At 40.4% G+C, this 20,835-nt stretch overlaps 1 protein-coding gene across 1 annotated transcript in view; it reads right to left on the bottom strand.

The window, feature by feature from the left end:
* Positions 1-20,835, bottom strand: part of LOC115412880 (collagen alpha-2(V) chain-like) — a 94,642-nt gene that overhangs the window by 34,709 nt on the left and 39,098 nt on the right. The window contains exons 2-8 of the mRNA XM_030125544.1: positions 7,758-7,979; positions 5,161-5,180; positions 5,010-5,042; positions 4,888-4,920; positions 3,779-3,832; positions 2,614-2,706; positions 1,669-1,743 (exon numbers count right to left, since the gene is read on the bottom strand). Coding sequence (XP_029981404.1) covers positions 1,669-1,743; positions 2,614-2,706; positions 3,779-3,832; positions 4,888-4,920; positions 5,010-5,042; positions 5,161-5,180; positions 7,758-7,979 — 530 coding nt within the window. The remainder of the gene's footprint in view (positions 1-1,668; positions 1,744-2,613; positions 2,707-3,778; positions 3,833-4,887; positions 4,921-5,009; positions 5,043-5,160; positions 5,181-7,757; positions 7,980-20,835) is intronic.

The raw sequence follows: 20,835 nt of genomic DNA, 5'->3' as shown, positions 1-20,835 counted from the left end.
ACCTTCTGATCAATATCCACAGGACAGAACACAGAATACTGATTGGACGGCTGTGGATCCATCAGCTCCTTCCTGCTGTTGCCAAGTGTTGTTTTAAGAGGAACGATCAGTTTGTCCCAATAATATTCAATAATCAAGTCTGAGGTCTGGACTTTTACTTACTGTGGTGAGTGGCAAGGTTTGAATAGTTCTGGATTTTTCATTACAGTTTAGTTTTATTTAGTTTGGACTTTTTTTCACTAATTCAGTTCATTTTAAATAGTTTTTAGAGAAGGTTTGCTAGTATTTATTGGTTTTCATTTTTTTCTAAAAGCTTAGTTGTAGTTTAGTTGTAGTTCAGTCGTCTCTTTTCTCTTCTTCTCTGTCGTCGTATTCAAATAAATCCCAGATAGGACTGTACTGCTTTCTCCCAACTTTAAGGCGGCCTTACACTGTGCGAGTTTAGAGACGATTTCTCACTCGTGCGACTATTTCTGGGATCGGGCCAGATGTGCCTCTAATTGTGTGTCGTGCTTCGTGCAGTGTACATGGGGTAAAGAGAAGCGATTAGCATCTCACAACCACCTCATGACCAGCAATCGTGTGTTCACAAGGAAAATGGAGCTGTTTGAAATCCTGCTCGCTCCTCGTGAGGGTATCGTATTGTCAAAGCAGTGCCACGAGCCAACGTGCCTCAAATTCTCACACTGTGCATGCGCAAATACAATAATAGCCAGCTACTGTAAGCTAATTCTAAGATAACAGTAGCTGGCTATTGTCCTAGTGCAGTTTAGCTTTTGCAGCTTACCTCTAGTTCCCTTTGCTGTAGGACTGACAGCCCATACTGTCCACATCTGGACAACCAATTCCTGCACCAAACACGTAACGGTCTTTTCTTCTTTTTTGATTCCCCGCAGATAATGGCACATATTGCCAAAGCAGCTCGTCAGTTTTTGTTTAGCACTACTATTTTCGTGACTCATGCCAATACACAATCGTCTATGCACTTTCGGATTCCTTGGTATTTTAACGTTGTATTTCCGGATACAACACTTAAACGTGTCGTGCGTCCTATGGTGTATGGTCCTACAGTGCGAGCAGTCAGGTCGCATACGAGCATCGGTTCGTACAGTGTGAGAACATGAATCGTGAGTCTGACCTTATGAATGATTCGCACAGTTTGAGATGAAGCTGCGTGCAACGATCGAAATAATCGCATAGTGTATGGCTGCCTTTAGTCTCCATGTTTCCAGGTAGAGTGGGGACCAGAAGACGACTGGAAACCACAAGTGAACACAAGTGACGGAGCAAAAAGTGTCGTATGGAGACAGCACAGAAAACTGAGAGAGACAAAGAAATCCATTGAACATCAATCTGACATTGACAAAGACCAAAATGAAGGGAATTTTATCCATAATTTTTATACGTTTTAGTTAGTTTTGTAGTTTTATGAAATTGGTTCATTCTTTTCGAATAACCCTGTGTGTGTGTGTGTGTGTGTGTGTATATATATATGTATAATTTTTCAAAGTGTCAGTTTGATTTCTCTGTTTTTGTGGAGGGTGTAAACTGTTTTGTTGGAGTTGGTTTTCTCAGATGTCACTTTCATTTCAACTGAACATCAGTTTATTCCCAGCTGCTGTAAATCAAAGGTAGGCCGTTGCCTTGTCAGAACTAAAACACACTTACCCTGGTACCACTCAACATGGCCTGCGGTCCTGTTTTTGCATCCCCAAACCCTGCAGCCATTTGGGATCCCAAACCCTGCAGATACAGAGGACTTAATGAGCGGAGCAGACAACCGGCACCAGTCAGTCCAGTTCAGTCCAGTCAATCCAGTCCAGTCCAGGACACCAGTGTGAAGACAGAGACTGGTTTGACTGGGTTAAGAACAGTGGAGAACTGGGGTTGTGTTTGTTTTCAGGGTGTGTTAGTATGTTTTCTGTCTTTCTGTACATGTTCGTACATGTATGTATCATGCATGTGTCATGTATGTGTCATGTATGTATCTTGTATGTCTCATGTATGTATCATGTATGTATCATGTTCGTACATGTATGTATCATGTTTGTACATGTATGTCATACGTATGTGTCATGTATGTGTCATGTATGTGTCATGTTTGTACATGCATGTGTCATGTATGTGTCATGTTTGTACATGTATGTCTCATGTATGAATCATGTTCGTACATGTATGTATCATGTTTGTACATGTATGTCATACGTATGTGTCATGTATGTGTCATGTCTGTGTCATGTTTGTACATGTATGTGTCATGTATGTGTCATGTTTGTACATGTATGTCTCATGTATGTCTCATGTATGTATGTATCATGTTTGTACATGTATGTCTCATGTATGTATCATGTATGTGTCATGTTTGTACATGTATGTGTCATGTATGTATCATGTATGTATCATGTTTATACATGTATGTGTCATGTATGTATCATGTATGTGTCATGTTTGTACATGTATGTGTCATGTATGTATCATGTATGTGTCATGTTTGTACATGTATGTGTCATGTATGTATCATGTTTGTACATGTATGTGTCATGTTTGTACATGTATGTGTCATGTATGTGTCATGTATGTATCATGTCAGACGTGGCTCCTGCAGTCACTTACGCCTGGATGTGATGGATGTCCTGGAGGTCCTGGTTCTCCGGGCTGACCTGGTACACCCGGCTCTCCGTCATAACCCGCAGAGCCTCGCAGACCCTGTGTAGCAAAGGCACAGGCTCATTCATTAGCTCTTTTTACACTGATTTGGAAAGATTATTGCAGATTATTGCAGATTATTGCAGATTATTGCATGAGAGTTTTCTTTTAAGTTTCAGTTTTGTACTTTTATTTCACTTCAGTGACCAACAATAACCACACATCAAAGACAACGTGTCCCATAAAAGGCCGTTTGTATCCTAGATAACTAGGGCTGGGTAAAAAAATTGATTTAATCAATCTAAGATCGATTTTCTTTTTGATTTTAATCGATTAATGGTGGATGAGATTGATTTTTCAGAGCAGGACCGGGAGTACATGGAACCGCAGCCGGCTCTGTCTGTGAACCCCTGGTCTCAGTTGCAACGGCTCTGGCGCAGAAAAGACACGGAGGCAGGGTGTGGAAAACCCCTGAGCTGGAGGTGCTCCCAGCCTCAAACTGGAACCCACAGTGTGGAGGAACTGGACACTGGAGGTTCTCTGAGGTGAGTCACAGAAGCCGGTCGTACTTGGAATATTAACTTGGATCCAAACTATCACCTATGGCTGAGTATGGAGTTACAGGAATAGTACAGCAACAATGTCCGACCGCTACACCCCCCACCCCCCAGCCCCCACTCCGCTTCGACCAACAATCACAGAGTGCATCCCCCCCCCCCCGCCCCAATGAGTAGAAGCCTCCAGCCATAAAACACAATAAAGATGACGAAGAAGTCCGTTCTGATCCACTGTAGAAACATGGGAATGATTCTGTCCTGTTCATATAATATAATAAGTGCAATAGGGACCCGTCCATCATGCAACTGATTGTTTTAATACATGTAAATATTCTTCATTAAACATTAAAAAGTCAAAAAAATATGCAAAATATCATGTAAAGTTAGGGCAAAAAACTGTATTTTAATTATGGAAAATTACCCTATTTTTATGAGATGGTTATTTTCCGTAATTTAACAGTATTTTTTCGGCAACCCAGCTGCAGGAATAATACTGTTCTTTTTTTTTACGATTTTTTTTTTTTTTAGTGTGTGTTTTGTTTTCATGCTTGGTGTCGGTGGACGCTTGAACCTACTGGTCTTCCTTTGTGTCCTCGCGGTCCTCTTTCTCCTGGAGAACCTGGAGGTCCCTGTGATCAGAAACAGAAAGAACCTGTGAAACTCTGACAGCTGGACTTCTGTGGTCAGATCAGAACAAGGTTAAGGCACAGCGGTGCATTCAGGGCCACAGTGACTGAGACGATGAGTTGAGCGGTGCATTCAGGGTCACAGTGACCGAGATGATGAGCTGAGCGGTGCAGACAACAGCCTTTAAAGGTGAAGGTATGCAGGAGGACACTGTCCTCTTCTGCCATCTAGTGTCAGTTCAGGTGAATATTCACAATTATTCCAACACTTTGACCAGAAGCACACATTCAGCAGACATGATGAAGAAAAAAAAGGTCCAGATCCAGTCAAACAGAACCACCCAGTCTAAACTAAAGTTCCTCTGATCATTTATCAAATCCTTTTTTAGCTTAAGAACTCTATTTAATAAAACTGTTTACAAAATTTGTTTCACTTTTAGAAAAATAGATATAAAGATATATTTAATATAAAATGAAACCTAAAAAGGACTAAAATATGTAAATGCACTATTAACTATAATAATATTTGCTCAGACTCATGTCGTGTCCCATCACATCTGTGTTCATCCAAACTGATCATTTCCTCATTTTGATCCAATATTCATCCCAGTTGTAGTTTTTCCATCAGAGCTAAAGCTCTGTGTTTCATTTCGGATCCATTTATGATGAGAACAGCATGATTTGGACATTTGAATAAAATGGATAAAATGAGGTTCATTTTCAGTCTCTGTGTCATGCAGAAGGAAATTAAATATTTTGACCCATAAATGTTCTTTGTGTCAGTTGTCCCATGTGTCATGTGACAGTACTGACTCAGACCTATTCATACATGGATTAAACAGATCAGTTATTGAGTTTAAACACAGACACTTGAACAGAACATGGGTCCATGTGGTCCCATTGGATCTGGTCCATGTGGCTCCACTGGATCTGGTCCATGTGGTACCGCTGGATCTGGTCCATGTGGTACCGCTGGATCTGGTCCATGTGGTTCCACTGGATCTGGTCCGTGTGGTCCCACTGGATCTGGACCTAAAAGGACTCTGAATGCTGCTCACCATGGGTCCAGGTCGGCCTCGGATCCCCGTCACCTGCAGGAAAACCACCAAATCCAAACGTGAGACTAGACCTACACACTGACACGTGAACCAGTTGGAAATATTGAACATTGAATACTCACAATGGGGACATCCCCGGGTTCTCCTTTCTGACCCTGATTATAGAAACAGGACAGACCTTTACCACTAGTGTTTACATGATGGAAGTGAATATTAAAATGGAACACATGTTATAAAAGACACAGAATTTCAGATCACAAAGTCATGGCCTACCTTGTAAACTCTGCCCCCACCTACATTAGAAAACAGACAAAAAACAGACAGAAAAGGCCGTTTGTGTCATTGGACTGGACGTCACACACACTGTCTTTAAATCCAAGGATCAGCTCCAGAGCTAAGGCAGAACCTCAGTAACGCACTGATACAAGAACCAACCTAGAACATTATTCTCCTCATATTCATAACTGTTTAACTCAGACCCAAATGGACCCCAGTCTGTGGACCCATTGAATCCAGGTGTTTGTGCTCTAACAGGGCTCTGGGATCCAAAACAATAAGGACTAATGTCAGAATAGAGTTGGATATTATGGGATAGATATCAGTGCATTGGTTCGTTTGGGTTCAATTATTCTCGTTGTTTCTAAAATGACTCACAGATGGTTTGGACTGACATTACATCAACATGAATTATTATTATTTTTCATCCATGGCTATGATTTTAAAAATTCTACCTCTACATTGAAAAAATATTATTCATTCTCTTTTGTAATCACTCAAAAACCACTTTAATCACTCAAAAATTACTCAAAAATCACCTAAAAATCACCCAAAACCCACCTAAAAATCACCCCAAAATTACCCAAAAACCCACCTAAAAATCACCCAGAAACCACCTAAAAATCACCCCAAAATTACCCAAAAACCCACCTAAAAATCACCCAAAACCCACCTAAAAATCACCCCAAAATTAACCAAAAACCCACCTAAAAATCATCCCAAAATTACCCAAAAACCCACCTAAAAATCACCCAGAAACCACCTAAAAATCACCCCAAAATTACCCAAAAACCCACCTAAAAATCACCCAAAACCCACCTAAAAATCACCCCCAAATTACCCAAAAACCCACCTAAAAATCACCCAAAACCCACCTAAAAATCATCCCAAAATTACCCAAAAACCCACCTAAAAATCACCCAAAACCCACCTAAAAATCACCCCAAAATTACCCAAAAACCCACCTAAAAATCCCCCCAAAATTACCCAAAAACCCAAGAATCACCCAAAAACCCACGTAAAAATCACCAAAATATTAACAAAAAACCCATCTAAAAACCACCTAGAAATTACCCAAAAATCACCTATGTCAGAACAGAGTTGGATATTATGGGATAGATATCCTATTGATTGTTAATATTGATGTTTGTGTTCTCCTGAACAGGACATCTGACAGCTGGAGACATGATGTGTCCACATACTTATTTCTACAGAGTTGATAAACATCAGTATTTCACTACAGTTTAAAGGTAGATTTTTCTTCCTCAGTCAGATGTGATGACAGTAGATGGTTAGAGGAGCAAGAAAATAACTATTTAGTCAGAGCAGGAAAAATATTACAGACATTTAGAGGAAGAACATTGAAAATCAGAGTCATGGAGGAAAAAAAAAAACAAATTGGGTGGTTTTTGGACGATTTTTAGGTTTTTGTTTTTAGATGGTTTTAGGGTGATTAATAAGTGGTTTTTGGATAATTTTGGGGTGGTTTGGGAGTAATTTTTGGGTGGTTTGGGAGTCACTTTTGGGTATCTCGGGGGTAATTTTGGGTGGTTTTGGAGTAAATTTGGGGTGGTTTTGGGGTAATTTTGGTGTGGTTTGGGAGTAATTTTTGGGTGGTTTTCAAGTAATTTTTGGGTGGTTTTGGAGTAATTTTGGGGTGGGTTTGGAGAAATTTTTGGGGTGGTTTGGGGTGATTATTGGATGGTTTTGGAGTAATTTTGGGTGGTTTGGGAGTAATTTTTGGGTAGTTTATGGGTAATTTTTGGGTGGTTTTGAAGTAATTTTGGGGTGATTTGGGGGTAATTTTTGGGTAATTTTCGAGTGGTTTTTGGGGGTAATTTTGGGGGGTTTGGGAGAAATTTTCGTGTGGTTTGAGAGTTATTTTTGGCTAGTTTTGGAGTAATTTGGGGTGGTTTTAGGGTAATTTCTGGGTGGTTTGTGGGTAATTTTTAGGTGGTTTTGAAGCAATTTTGATGTGGGTTTGGAGTAATTTTTGGGTGGTTTGGGGCTAATTTTTGGATGGTTTTGGAGTAATTTTCGGGAGGTTTGGGGGTAATTTTTGGGTGATCATGAAAGAGCACGAAAAATATTTTAGAAATCTAGAAGTAGAACATTTAAAATCACAGCCATGAATTTAAAATAAATAAACAAATAAATAAATCACTGTTGAGAGTGAGATGTGATGAAATTAGATGGTTAGTTATGGTAAAAAATTATTTACAGTCAGAACAAAATATTTTAGAAATTTATCGAAAGATCATTTAAATTCATAGAAAAAAAGAAAATGAATGTTCATATAAATTCAGTCCAAACCATCTGTGAGTCATTTTAGAAACAATAATAATTTAAGCCTTGAATACTGTCCTCACTGGAACTGTTACTGTCACTGTCTTGGAATGTGTGTGGAAATGACCAAAAATAGTCACTTGCCTAATAAAGGGTTAATGCAGGTTGACAATAAAAGGACCTTTACATCAGTATTAAAACATGGACATAGTGACACTACAGGACTATTAATGCAGTAAAAGTCTCGGTCCAGCAGTAAATGTCTTAGTCCAACAGTAAATGTCTCGGTCCACCAGTGGTCTTCTCACCATAGTTGTCCTGTCCTCCAGTGTTGGACGAGTCGGACTGACAGATGGGACAACACTCATCTTGGGGGATGACCACCTTCTCACAGTTGGTTATTTCGTCGCACTGGATTTCGTCACACAGGACCTGACCGTTGTCGCAGACACAGATCCGACATGGTTCAGGTTTCCAGATGTCCCTGTTGGTGTAGACCTGTCCGTCTGCAGTACAGCTCACATCGTCCCCTGGAACAGATACAAGGACGGACGGTCAGATGGACAGAAGGACAGACGGACACCATCAGCCTCCAACACAAGCACAAACACACACTAAATACAGCTGTGGTACCACCCACCCACACACACACTGCCTTATGCTGTGGTACCACCCACACAAACACACACTGAATACAGCTGTGGTACCACCCACACATACACACACTGCCTAATGCTGTGGTACCACCCACACAAACACACACTGCCTTATGCTGTGGTACCACCCACACAAACACACACTGAATACAGCTGTGGTACCACACACACACACACACACACACACACACACACAAACACACACTGAATACAGCTGTGGTACCACCCACACAAACACACACTGAATACAGCTGTGGTACCACACACACACACACACACACACACACACAAACACACACTGAATACAGCTGTGGTACCACCCACACATACACACACTGCCTAATGCTGTGGTACCACCCACACAAACACACACTGAATACAGCTGTGGTACCACCCACACATACACACACTGCCTAATGCTGTGGTACCACCCACACAAACACACACTGCCTTATGCTGTGGTACCACCCACACAAACACACACTGAATACAGCTGTGGTACCACACACACACACACACACACACACACACACACTGAATACAGCTGTGGTACCACCCACCCCCACACACACTGCCTTATGCTGTGGTACCACCCACACAAGCACACACTGAATACAGCTGTGGTACCACCCACACATACACACACTGCCTAATGCTGTGGTACCACCCACACAAACTGCCTTATGCTGTGGTACCACCCACACAAACACACACTGAATACAGCTGTGGTACCACACACACACACACACACACACACACACACACACTGAATACAGCTGTGGTACCACCCACCCCCACACACACTGCCTTATGCTGTGGTACCACCCACACAAACACACACTGAATACAGCTGTGGTACCACCCACCCACACACACACTGAATACAGCTGTGGTACCAGCCACCCACACATACACACACTGCCTAATGCTGTGGTACCACCTACACAAACACACACTGAATACAGCTGTGGTACCACCCACCCACACACACACTGCCTTATGCTGTGGTACCACCCACACAAACACACACTGAATACAGCTGTGGTACCACCCACCCACACACACACTGCCTAATGCTGTGGTACCACCCACACAAACACACACTGAATACAGCTGTGGTACCACCCACACAAACACACACTGAATACAGCTGTGTGGTACCACCCACCCACACAAACACACACTGCCTAATGCTGTGGTACCACCCACACAAACACACACTGAATACAGCTGTGTGGTACCACCCACCCACACAAACACACACTGCCTAATGCTGTGGTACCACCCACACAAACACACACTGAATACAGCTGTGTGGTACCACCCACCCACACAAACACACACTGCCTAATGCTGTGGTACCATCCAGGGGCGGACAGTCACACTTGATGGTCCTTAATAGGCCCTTTCCCACCAAAAGGCCCAGGAACTTTATTACCAGGAACTTATTTACCTGGAACTTTTTGGGGTAAAAGAGTTCCTGGTAACTGCGTTTCCACCGCACCCGAAAGTTCAGGATAATTTATTCAAATCAGGTTGATGATGTATGAGGGAGCAGTAACAGAACCTGTAGTCCAGTTCATGTCCATTCACAAACTGACCTGTAGTTCAATAAAATGACACAGAACTGTAAGTGGACGGGTTGGGTTTAACATTTTACTGGTTGTTGAATCACTGAATCCATCTGGAATACATTTGAAATGAAGTTAACCATCATTACAGATCCTTAATTTGTATTTAAAAATGGTAGAACATGTATTTTCAACTTCTCATTCCTTAAACTAAATCACATCTAACTTTCAGTGTGATGGATGGTTCTGTTTCATTTCTATTGTTTTACAGATTTAGTCCAGATTCAACCTAAAGTCAAACAATTCCATTTTTAACAAATAAAACACTGATTAACATGAAATTGTAAATTAACCACATTTCCTTAATCAGAATAAACTATTTATCATTCCTTTTTAACCTTACTGACTTTTATCTGTATTTAACAATAACAATGAAGTGAAATTTTAACAGTATTCACACAACATTTATGATTTTACAACCAAAACCATCTTCCAACCAAATGTCTATATATTTTATCATAAAACTTATTTATAGTTCAAAGAGCACATGCTTCCACAATGTAGTAATTCAGGCCTAGATAAGGGCACGGACCACGTTAGCAATTAGCATCAGCAGCTAGCGCTAGCGCATTAGCTTATTCTAATCATTACATACAATTTGCAGTGATACAAAATGCACCAGAGCAGGTAAAACATTAGATAAAACATTATGACAAGGTCATGTAACTGTACTTGTTTTTGTTTTGTTTTTTGTTTTTTAGAATGATATCTGGTAAGAATGTCAAGTTCATAGCATAACATTAGCTTCCGGCTAACAGTGAACATGTTGTACACTCACCAGGATTACATGTAATTTCTCAACCAGTAGTCACTTCTCACAGCTCGAAGGCGTTTGCCAAAGTGTAAAGCCTGTTTATAACAGATTATTAGTGCCCATACAACAGTATATTTGATGTCACTTGAGGATTTTCTTACTTCCTCGCTCTGGTTAGCTCTAGTCAACCATATGGAGCTGCTTTGAAGTGAAGTGACTGAACGCACATGGAGCTCAGGTCAGTTAGTCAAACTGCACATCCTACTGGACAGTGTGGGTGCTGCACTTAAATGACCTACACAACCTGAGGAGGCCATTGTCTTATGAGGGTTACAGAAGGAAAACAACACAAACCAGCTCCCTAAACAGTAACGTAAAAACACAAGTAACTTTCAAACCTGAACAGTGATTTGGCATGTTTTTAATGCTTTCTTTTATGAAACGGTTCTAATATTTAAAGGAACAGTGTTCTATAAACTCTAAATCTAATATTTAAAGGAACACTGTTCTATAAACTCTAAATCTAATATTTAAAGGAACACTGTTCTATAAACTCTAAATCTAATATTTAAAGGAACACTGTTCTATAAACTCTAAATCTAATATTTAAAGGAACAGTGTTCTATAAACTCTAAATCTAATATTTAAAGGAACAGTGTTACTTTCACTGAATCCGTTTTTGGTCGTGTTAATGTTGGTAGAACTTGAGTTGTGGTTCTGGTTCTGTACTGATGACCATCAGAACTAGATCCATTAGTGACAGCTGTAGATATTTGGTGTAAATCATGTGAATAAATAAACTGGTGGAAAACCTGTGAATAACCTTCAACCACCTGAGACCAGAACCCACTGGGTCAACACCAGATCTGCAGAACCACCCAGAGTCCATCTAACTGTTCTGTTTGGAGCCAAAAAACTGAACCAGAACCAGAACCAGGAGACCCAACACCACCATCTGGACCACCTGGAAAAGGAATTTATAGAAGTTCTGCAAAGATGGACTGAACTGATGTGGATCCAAAGGTACCAGAGAATTTACAGACAGAACTGGACCTTCATGTCTGGAACCGAGCCACTCAGACACAGTGGGGGGGGGGGGGGGGGGGGGGGGGGTTCAGAGAGCAACACAGATCCAACAGAACCACAGAACACAGGTCCGACAGACCCACAGAACACAGGTCCAACAGAACATAGGTCCGACAGAACCACAGAACACAGGTCCGACAGAACCACAGAACACAGGTCCAACAGAACACAGGTCCGACAAACCCACAGAACACAGGTCCAACAGAACCACAGAACACAGGTCCAACAGAACATAGGTCCGACAGAACCACAGAACACAGGTCCGACAGAACCACAGAACACAGGTCTGACAAAACACAGGTCCAACAGAACCACAGAACACAGGTCTGACAGAACATAGGTCCAACAGAACCACAGAACACAGGTCCAATAGAACCACAGAAAACAGGTCCAATAGAACCACAGAACACAGGTCTGACAGAACATAGGTCCAACAGAACCACAGAACACAGGTCCAACAGAACCACAGAACACAGGTCCAATAGAACACAGGTCCAATAGAACCACAGAACACAGGTCCGACAGAACCACAGAACACAGGTCTGACAGAACATAGGTCCAACAGAACCACAGAACACAGGTCCAATAGAACCACAGAACACAGGTCCGACAGAACCACAGAACACAGGTCTGACAGAACACAGGTCCAACAGAACCACAGAACACAGGTCCGATAGAACACAGGTACAATAGAACCACAGAACACAGGTCCAATAGAACCACAGAACACAGGTCCAACAGAACCACAGAACACAGGTCTGACAGACCCACAGAACACAGGTCCAACAGAACACAGGTCCAACAGAACCACAGAACACAGGTCTGACAGAACATAGGTCCAACAGAACCACAGAACACAGGTCCAACAGAACCACAGAACACAGGTCCAATAGAACACAGGTCCAATAGAACCACAGAACACAGGTCCGACAGAACCACAGAACACAGGTCTGACAGAACACAGGTCCAACAGAACCACAGAACACAGGTCCGATAGAACCACAGAACACAGGTCCAACAGAACCACAGAACACAGGTCCGATAGAACACAGGTACAATAGAACCACAGAACACAGGTCTGACAGACCCACAGAACACAGGTCCAACAGAACACAGGTCCAACAGAACCACAGAACACAGGTCTGACAGAACATAGGTCCAACAGAACCACAGAACACAGGTCCAACAGAACCACAGAACACAGGTCCAATAGAACACAGGTCCAATAGAACCACAGAACACAGGTCCGACAGAACCACAGAACACAGGTCTGACAGAACACAGGTCCAACAGAACCACAGAACACAGGTCCGATAGAACCACAGAACACAGGTCCAACAGAACCACAGAACACAGGTCCGATAGAACACAGGTACAATAGAACCACAGAACACAGGTCCAATAGAACCACAGAACACAGGTCCGACAGAACCACAGAACACAGGTCCGACATCTTTATAAAAGGTGTGACAAGAATAAAGTTACACACAAAACTGAGCCAAACAAAAACCTGCTAAAAGACACAAACACATGAGAAGAGCAAGAAAGAGAAAAGACAGAACAAGATGGAAAAGATGAAAAGGAAGTGTGTGTGTGTTTGTGTTAAATGTAGATGTGTGTATGTGTCCAGTTTGGTTCCTACAGTAGACGAACACTTCCATCTGCACAGTAAAGATCCCAGTAGAACACAGGTGTCAAACATGTGGCCCGGGGGCCAAAACCGGCCCACCAAAGGTTCCATTGTGGCCCTGCAGGATGAAAGGTCCTAACTGAACCTGAACAGTCCAGGTGGTTCAGGTTCCACATCCAGACCAATGGGATCTACAGTCAAAAGAACAACACAATAAACCAGAATAATGACAAACACACATTTACTGTGAACAATTATGTGGAAAAAATTGAAGTTAAAAAAATAACATTCCACTATGAAAATATTGACATTTACAAAACTATTCTTTCACAATAAAATGCAAATAAATCCATAAATAAAAGCACAGATGAACAACCTGAACTGTGCAGTTTGAACAATATTCTGCCTGTTCCTAAATGTTTGGTGCATTTATGGATCCACTGGGATCTGCAGTTGTGTTCAGAATAACAGATGGAATATTGGAGAAACTGTTCACATTTTAGTTCAAACTCCAACATTTGAACAATATTCTGTCTGTTATTAAATGTTTATGGAACACTGTGTGTGAATGCACATGTAGAAATAAGAAGTCCAGGAAGAAGAGTGTTCAAATTGCATTAATTTTTCAAATGAAAGTTCTTTTTTTTTTTTAGGTTATTCACATCTTTTTTGTAAAATGTAAATATTTTAATTTAATTATAATTTAATTGTCGTTTTTTTTGCACTAAAACAAAAAGTAAAACTTGGATTTGTCATCATTTATAGGTTATTAAGTCATTATTTTACTGGTTCTGGCCCGCTGCAGATCAAATTAGGCTGAATATGGAACTGAACTAAAATGAGTTTGAAAGCCCTGCAGTCGGCTGATCGGACCAATATTTACAACATATCAGTTATTTTGAATACAACAGCCTTATAATCCTGTTACTATGTCCATGGCAGTGGACCAGAAGCACAGTACCACACTGCATGATGGGAAATGAAGTTGTCCCCACCACAAAAACTACCACATCTAGAACCTGTGGTTCCCCAAAGGGTCAACGTGCTAGTCCCAATATAAGACTATAAAAACTATAAAGGGATGGTCAGTATCACAACCTAATACAGGAATGATGTCACCACATGACAGACAGTTATATCCTGATAAAGGTCAGGACTGATTCATCTGTTGAAAGGTTTTTGGATTCTAATAAAAACATAATCACACATATTTAGTGTAGATAATCATAACCATAAGGATAACAACAATGATAACATAGCATATGGAGTACACACACACACACACACAAATATATACATATATATATGTACAGGGTGGGGAAGCAAAATGTACACTGAACATTTAGTTGTTTTTTCTCAGCAGACACTACGTCAGTTGTTTTGAACCCAAACATATACTGATGTCATAATCATACCTAACACTATTATCCATACCTTTTCACAAACTTTTGCCCATATGAGTAATCAGGAAAGCAAACGTCAAAGAGTGTGTGATTTGCTGAATGCACTCGTCACACCAAAGGAGATTTCAAAAATAGTTGGAGTGTCCATAAAGACTGTTTATAATGGAAAGAAGAGAATGACTATGAGCAAAACTATTACCAGAAAGTCTGGAAGATACTATTAAAGAAGAATGGGAGAAGTTGTCACCCCAATATCTGAGGAACACTTGCATAAGTTTCAGGAAGCGTGTGAAGGCAGTTATTGAGAAAGAAGGAGGACACATAGAATAAAAACATTTTCTATTATGGACATTTTCTTGTGGCAAATACATTCTCATGACTTTCACTAAACTAATTGGTCATACACTGTCTTTCAATCCCTGCCTCAAAATATCGTACATTTTGCTTCCTCAACCTATATATATATATATATATATATATATATATATATATATATATATATATATATATATATATGTATGAGAGGGTGTTTGTGTGAAACTCCTAAAAACAGGACAGAGGGGCTGAACATTCAAACCAGATGTAGACTAATGTTCTGAAGCAGGTTTGGAAAAACTTTGGGTTTATTTGAAAAATAAATATTTATTGAAATAAAAGACAAATTATTTTCCAGATAAAGCATATTTTTATATTTTTTATGTTATTTTTTTTATACAAAAATCCACATGTAACAGTAAAAAGGACATATGAACATGTCTTTATTCTGTATCTGTGATGTGACCCCTGTACCTGTGGTCAGTACCTGTGGTATGGACGTGGTCAGTACCTGTGGTCAGTACCTGTGGTATGGACCTGTGGTCAGTACCTGTGGTCAGTACCTGTGGTCTGGACCTGTGGTCTGGACGTGGTCAGTACCTGTGGTCAGTACCTGTGGTATGGACCTGTGGTCAGTACCTGTGGTCTGGACCTGTGGTCTGGACCTGTGGTCAGTACCTGTGGTCAGTACCTGTGGTCTGGACCTGTGGTCAGTACCTGTGGTCAGTACCTGTGGTGTGTTCTAAACAGTAGGGGGCAGCTCTGAGCTTTACTACAGGTAAGACTGAGTACACACACACACACACACACACACACAGAGGAGGAGGGCAAGCAGAGCGGACCACAGCAGCCCCCCCAGACCAGGACCACAGCCCCTCCCCCCAACACACACATACACACACAGACCCAGCACCCCCCCCCCCCCAGACCCTGGGCTGGGTTAAAGTGAGCAGGTGGAGCAGAATGAGGTTTAAGGTGAACAGTCGTTGTAAATACTGAAAGGACAGCATGTCTGAAGAAGAGGATCAACAAATAAGGAGGTAAATAATACATGATCAGGAAATAAATACTAAACAGATAAATAAATGAATAAATAATAAATACATAACTATATCTAGAGAGATTAAAAAGACAATAAAAACATACATGACAAACAAAAGCAATGACAACAATAAAAACCAAACAGCAAAAAAAGAACATGTTAGGGTTAGGGTTAGGGTTAGGGACTAGATGGCTCTACTAAACTGATGGGTGAACCCAGATCTGTTCTCCCTGAGGCTGAATGTATCAGTGTAATCAGATTACTTTGACTCCACACCAGCTGACAGCTGCTGTAAATGCTCCATATTAAGCTGTTGGTTCTCAGTAGTTCATTATCACACAGCAGAGGACAACTACAGCAGACACACACATGAAAACACAAATGGAGCTATCAGACTCCACTGGACCAGTATGTGAACCACAAAACCTGGTCCTCCTGGGACTGGGACCCGGGTTCACCTAAGGTCCGGATCTGTGGGACTGACTTTGAAACACTGGACTGTCCAAAGAGTCCAATTAAAGAGGGAAAATAATGACCACCCATCCGTCCATCCACCCATCCATTTGTTCTGGGCTCCTGTAGTCCAGTTTTCTAAGAGCTCAGGGTCTTAAACCTGCTGAGTGCTTTATTGTCTTCAGCTCGGTGCTATGAATTGTGGGTAGTGTGGTATTTCCCTTTGTTCATTTAAAGCTGTTGGTTGGTGCATCAGGTGCTGAAAACACTGAGATAAAATGAGACAAAAAAAAACATTTAACAATGGAATATGTGGTGGAGTTGCGCTGTAATTGGTTAGTCATGTGACCAGCCCTCGCCGTGCGTCTCTAACGTTGGTGCCCTTTGACCCCATCACCTCTGTCTTCTACAAAAATGCAGAGAGCAGTAAACTTCAAGGGCTCCATTTAGCAATAAAGACAGTCATAAATGTTGTGCGTCCCCGCGGGCGCCAGTCTGAGTGATGTCAGCAGTGGGAGGGGCTACTCACAACGGTTTTACTGGCCTTTGATGAAGACGTTCACGCTCAGTTACTGAAGCATAAACCACAGAGAACACTGAGCAGATACTGAGCAGGACGAAGATCACACAGGAAACAGGAAACAGCAGCCATCTGTACATACAGTCTGATACAGCTGTGTCTGTTACAACGTATGGGAAGTGGACTGTACACACACTGTGATGTCATCAGCCATACACACACACACACAATGTGATGTCATCAGCTGTATAGACACACACACACACACACACACACACACTGTGATGTCATCAGCTGTATGGACACAGACACACACACTGTGATGTCATCAGCCGTATAGACACACACACACACACACACACACACACACTGTGATGTCATCAGCTGGTCTGTGAACCACTGTTTTGAAGTCAGCAGTTTGACTTTTATCATTTTTTTTATACTTGTATTCTTTTTTTTATATATACTTTTATCCTTTCCGTCTGGGCTTTTTGGACCCATTTCTGACCCTGTTTGAATCAAAGGGCAGAAGTGACTGATCTTTGGCCCAGCGCTGTGGACAAACCCACTGACAGAACAGTCAGAAGTTCATCCTGAAACCACTGACTCGACACTGAAAACACGTCTAATGTGCAGTATGTTTTAAAGAGGATCAGTTCAGTAACAGAATGTAGGACAGTGTGGGACTGAAGGCTTCGGCTGCTTTTACACCTGTGTGTTTTAGCTGCTTTTACTGTAGGTTTTGTATTGGATTTGACTTATGATGTACAGGTTGGACGGCACTTTAAAATCTTGTACGTGCTACAATGACAATAAAAGGTCACAATGTGTTTTGTGTACATGAGGTTAAATCTGAGTGTTTAACCCTCCGGTATCCAGGTGTGCCTTTTACGCACACTTTGCACTTCGTGTTAAAAAACTTCATATTATTTTTCACAATTTAAATAAGGTTAGAATTCAAAAGTTGTTCATTTTTACATGATCTTTAAAATTCTGTCCACCAACTCAAATGTGCACACTGTAAACAAAATAAAATGACCAGACTAGCATCTGTCTGCCAAGTGTGCATAAAACGCACTGTTTCTAACATTTGATCTGTATGATTAGGGCTGAGCTGGATTTACAAAAATAAAATCAAATTACAGCAGAAAAATAAATCCATATATAATATTTAATAGTTTGATTTATAGGTGTGCATTTTACGCACACTTGGTGACAGATGCTAGTATTTTTGAACATTTGACCTAGCGTCAAAAATAATAATAATGCAAATTAACCAGTGTTGGAGTTAATCACTGACATATGCCAGGATGAAAAAAATCTAATAATATGTGATCCACTTTTTATGGAGTATATTAAATTTTTTTTGTGTGTGTGTTTTTTGCATCAAAAAAATGGCTAGTTTACATTACAAACACAGCATTTAAAAGGTTAAAAATGTGACAATTATTGAGTATTTGGTATTTTTATTTACGGCTCAAGCTGATGAAACAGAAAAAAGTGTAAAAGAGTTAAAAACAAACTGTATGAAGAAATTTTTTGACATTATTCCACAAGTGTGCCAAAAACACACACTTGGTGCCTTGCTGGACAGGATACCGGAGGGTTAACATCAGTATAAATGTTGTTAAGTATCAACATCCATCCTTTTAAAATAATGTAAACATGTAGAAGACGCCCTGTGGCCTGTGGTGGAGACCGGCTGCATCATGTCAAAACAAGAGGGAGTCCAGGATAAAAGTACAAATCAGACAAATACTGACGAGTACAAACAGGAGCTGTGTTCTGTGGGAGGAGGAACAAACTGAGCAGACTCAGATAGAGGTGGAACTACAGAAGGGGTTTTAAACACAGCCTGAGGGTCCGTTAGAACACAGCATGAACGGCTGGAGCTCAGGGTCAAACCAAACAGGACACTGTAGATCTGGGTTTTCTTTAGGGGTTACTGATCAGCTCTGCAGGAGCAGGACGCCTCATAAACCCACTGAAGCTCCTTCTGCACCTGGAAATCACACTGGAACATGTGGGCTGCACCATTTGGATTTTCAAAGCAAGCAAACACACTGTTGTATCTGCACATATTTAACCCTTTCACGCATGATGTCCACATTTATGGACACATAGTTCCTGAGGGTTATAAAGGCAATATTGTCCAAACCACATGAGGGCAGTCTCTGCAGACTCTAAGCCATACAATCAAAAAAAGGATCATCTTAGTTTTAGAATTTGGACTCCTCTGTGATCTCATAAATTTAACCTCCTAAGCCCAGCTGTAGGTTTTCTGTCCACATTTTTGGACAAGAGTTTCACAGCTTTATCCAAAAAAAAACCCAAAACAAAACAAAAACTGTCCACTGCAAAGGACATCCCATAATTTAAAAAAAAAAAAAAAAAAAAACATCTGAAAAAACTGTTGCATCATGATGTTTCCAAAATAGGCAATTATTTAATAAAAAAATAAAAAGCCTAAACTTGTACTTTCCTGGGTCTCAGGAGGTTAAATAGCTTCTTAATAAAACCATATAAAAAATGCAAAATACATTTCAACTTCAGCCTAATTTTGAGTAAAAAAAATCTAGATACTTTTTTTTCAGAATTCATGAATGAAAGGGTTAAATTGTCAGCTGGTTGGACACAGTAGTGATCCTGTGTTTCTGCACACACAACTACAGATGTAACCATTACTGGTATAACAATAAACAGCAGTAAAATCACAGACGATTAGTATTACCGTTTAAATTCTAATTCTCATGATAACTGTGTTTGATTACTGCACTTTTAGGGGGAAAAACCCTCTGGACAGATCTGCTTTAATGTCAAATATTTGAGTATAGTTTGAATTTATTACAATTTTAATTCTCTACACCTAATATTTGGAACCAATATTCACTTTTAAAATTGTGAAAAGGTTCGTTAAGCATCTGTGTGTTATTTATGCATTAAATTATATACATTTTTCAAATCTGATTTTATTTATTTTTTGTGTGTTTTTTGTCCTTTTATGTTTTTATAGTAGGTTCAAGTGAAAAAATAATAGACAGATGATATAGATGAAGTTGTGCTGAAAAAACTGATCCCAAACATGGGTATAGTAAACATTTGTTTCTATAGTATATAAAGGCCAAATCAAAAGGACTGAAAAACAGACAAAATAGGCTCAGACCGCTAAGGGTTAATATTGGAACGGTTCTGACACAGAAGGGACAGTGGGACGATTATTATATTTATTTATTTATTTAAAATACAACTTGGTTTAATTCTTTCAGTGTGTGTATTTGTACTGTTTGAACATTTTGAGCACAATTACAACAATATCACGATAATAATGAGAACCGTGATAATTTTGGTCACAATAACCATGATATGAAATTTTCATATGGTTCCATCTCTGATACACAGCACATGTGTTCTGTCCTGCTCTTATTATGGGATGGCCCAGTTGTAGGTTCTCCCTGATGTGAGCTGGAACAGACTGGGCTGAACAACATGACTTTAACACTGTAGCACAATGACGACCACTCATCTACTGCCACTTTGGAGTTATGGATATAAATATTATAAACATGAGAAATCTGTTCCCTCCTTTATCCCAAACGTCAGATTGGACGGAGAAAAGAACAGAACAAACACACTTCCAATGACAATAAACTACATGTGTTTGGTAAAGCTTTGGTCTGATCTCTGTGGATGAAAGTAAGTCCACGAGGAAGTCCAACAACTGTTAGAACAGCAGTTTAATGGGTTTTATGTGAATTATTTAGTGAATGGAACTTTTTGGGCTCATCTCAGACAATAATCTGATAGATTTCTTTGAATATATGTAGAGTTCAGTACATGCACCGAATGCTTTTGTTCCAAGACCACAGAGGAACTGAACCAATAAAACAGCAGCAGTG

The sequence above is a fragment of the Sphaeramia orbicularis genome, chromosome 21 (genome assembly GCF_902148855.1).
Source record: "Sphaeramia orbicularis chromosome 21, fSphaOr1.1, whole genome shotgun sequence".
Classification (NCBI taxonomy): domain Eukaryota; kingdom Metazoa; phylum Chordata; class Actinopteri; order Kurtiformes; family Apogonidae; genus Sphaeramia; species Sphaeramia orbicularis.
Note: the sequence above shows the minus strand (reverse complement) of the source record. Positions and strands in the feature narration are given on the sequence as shown.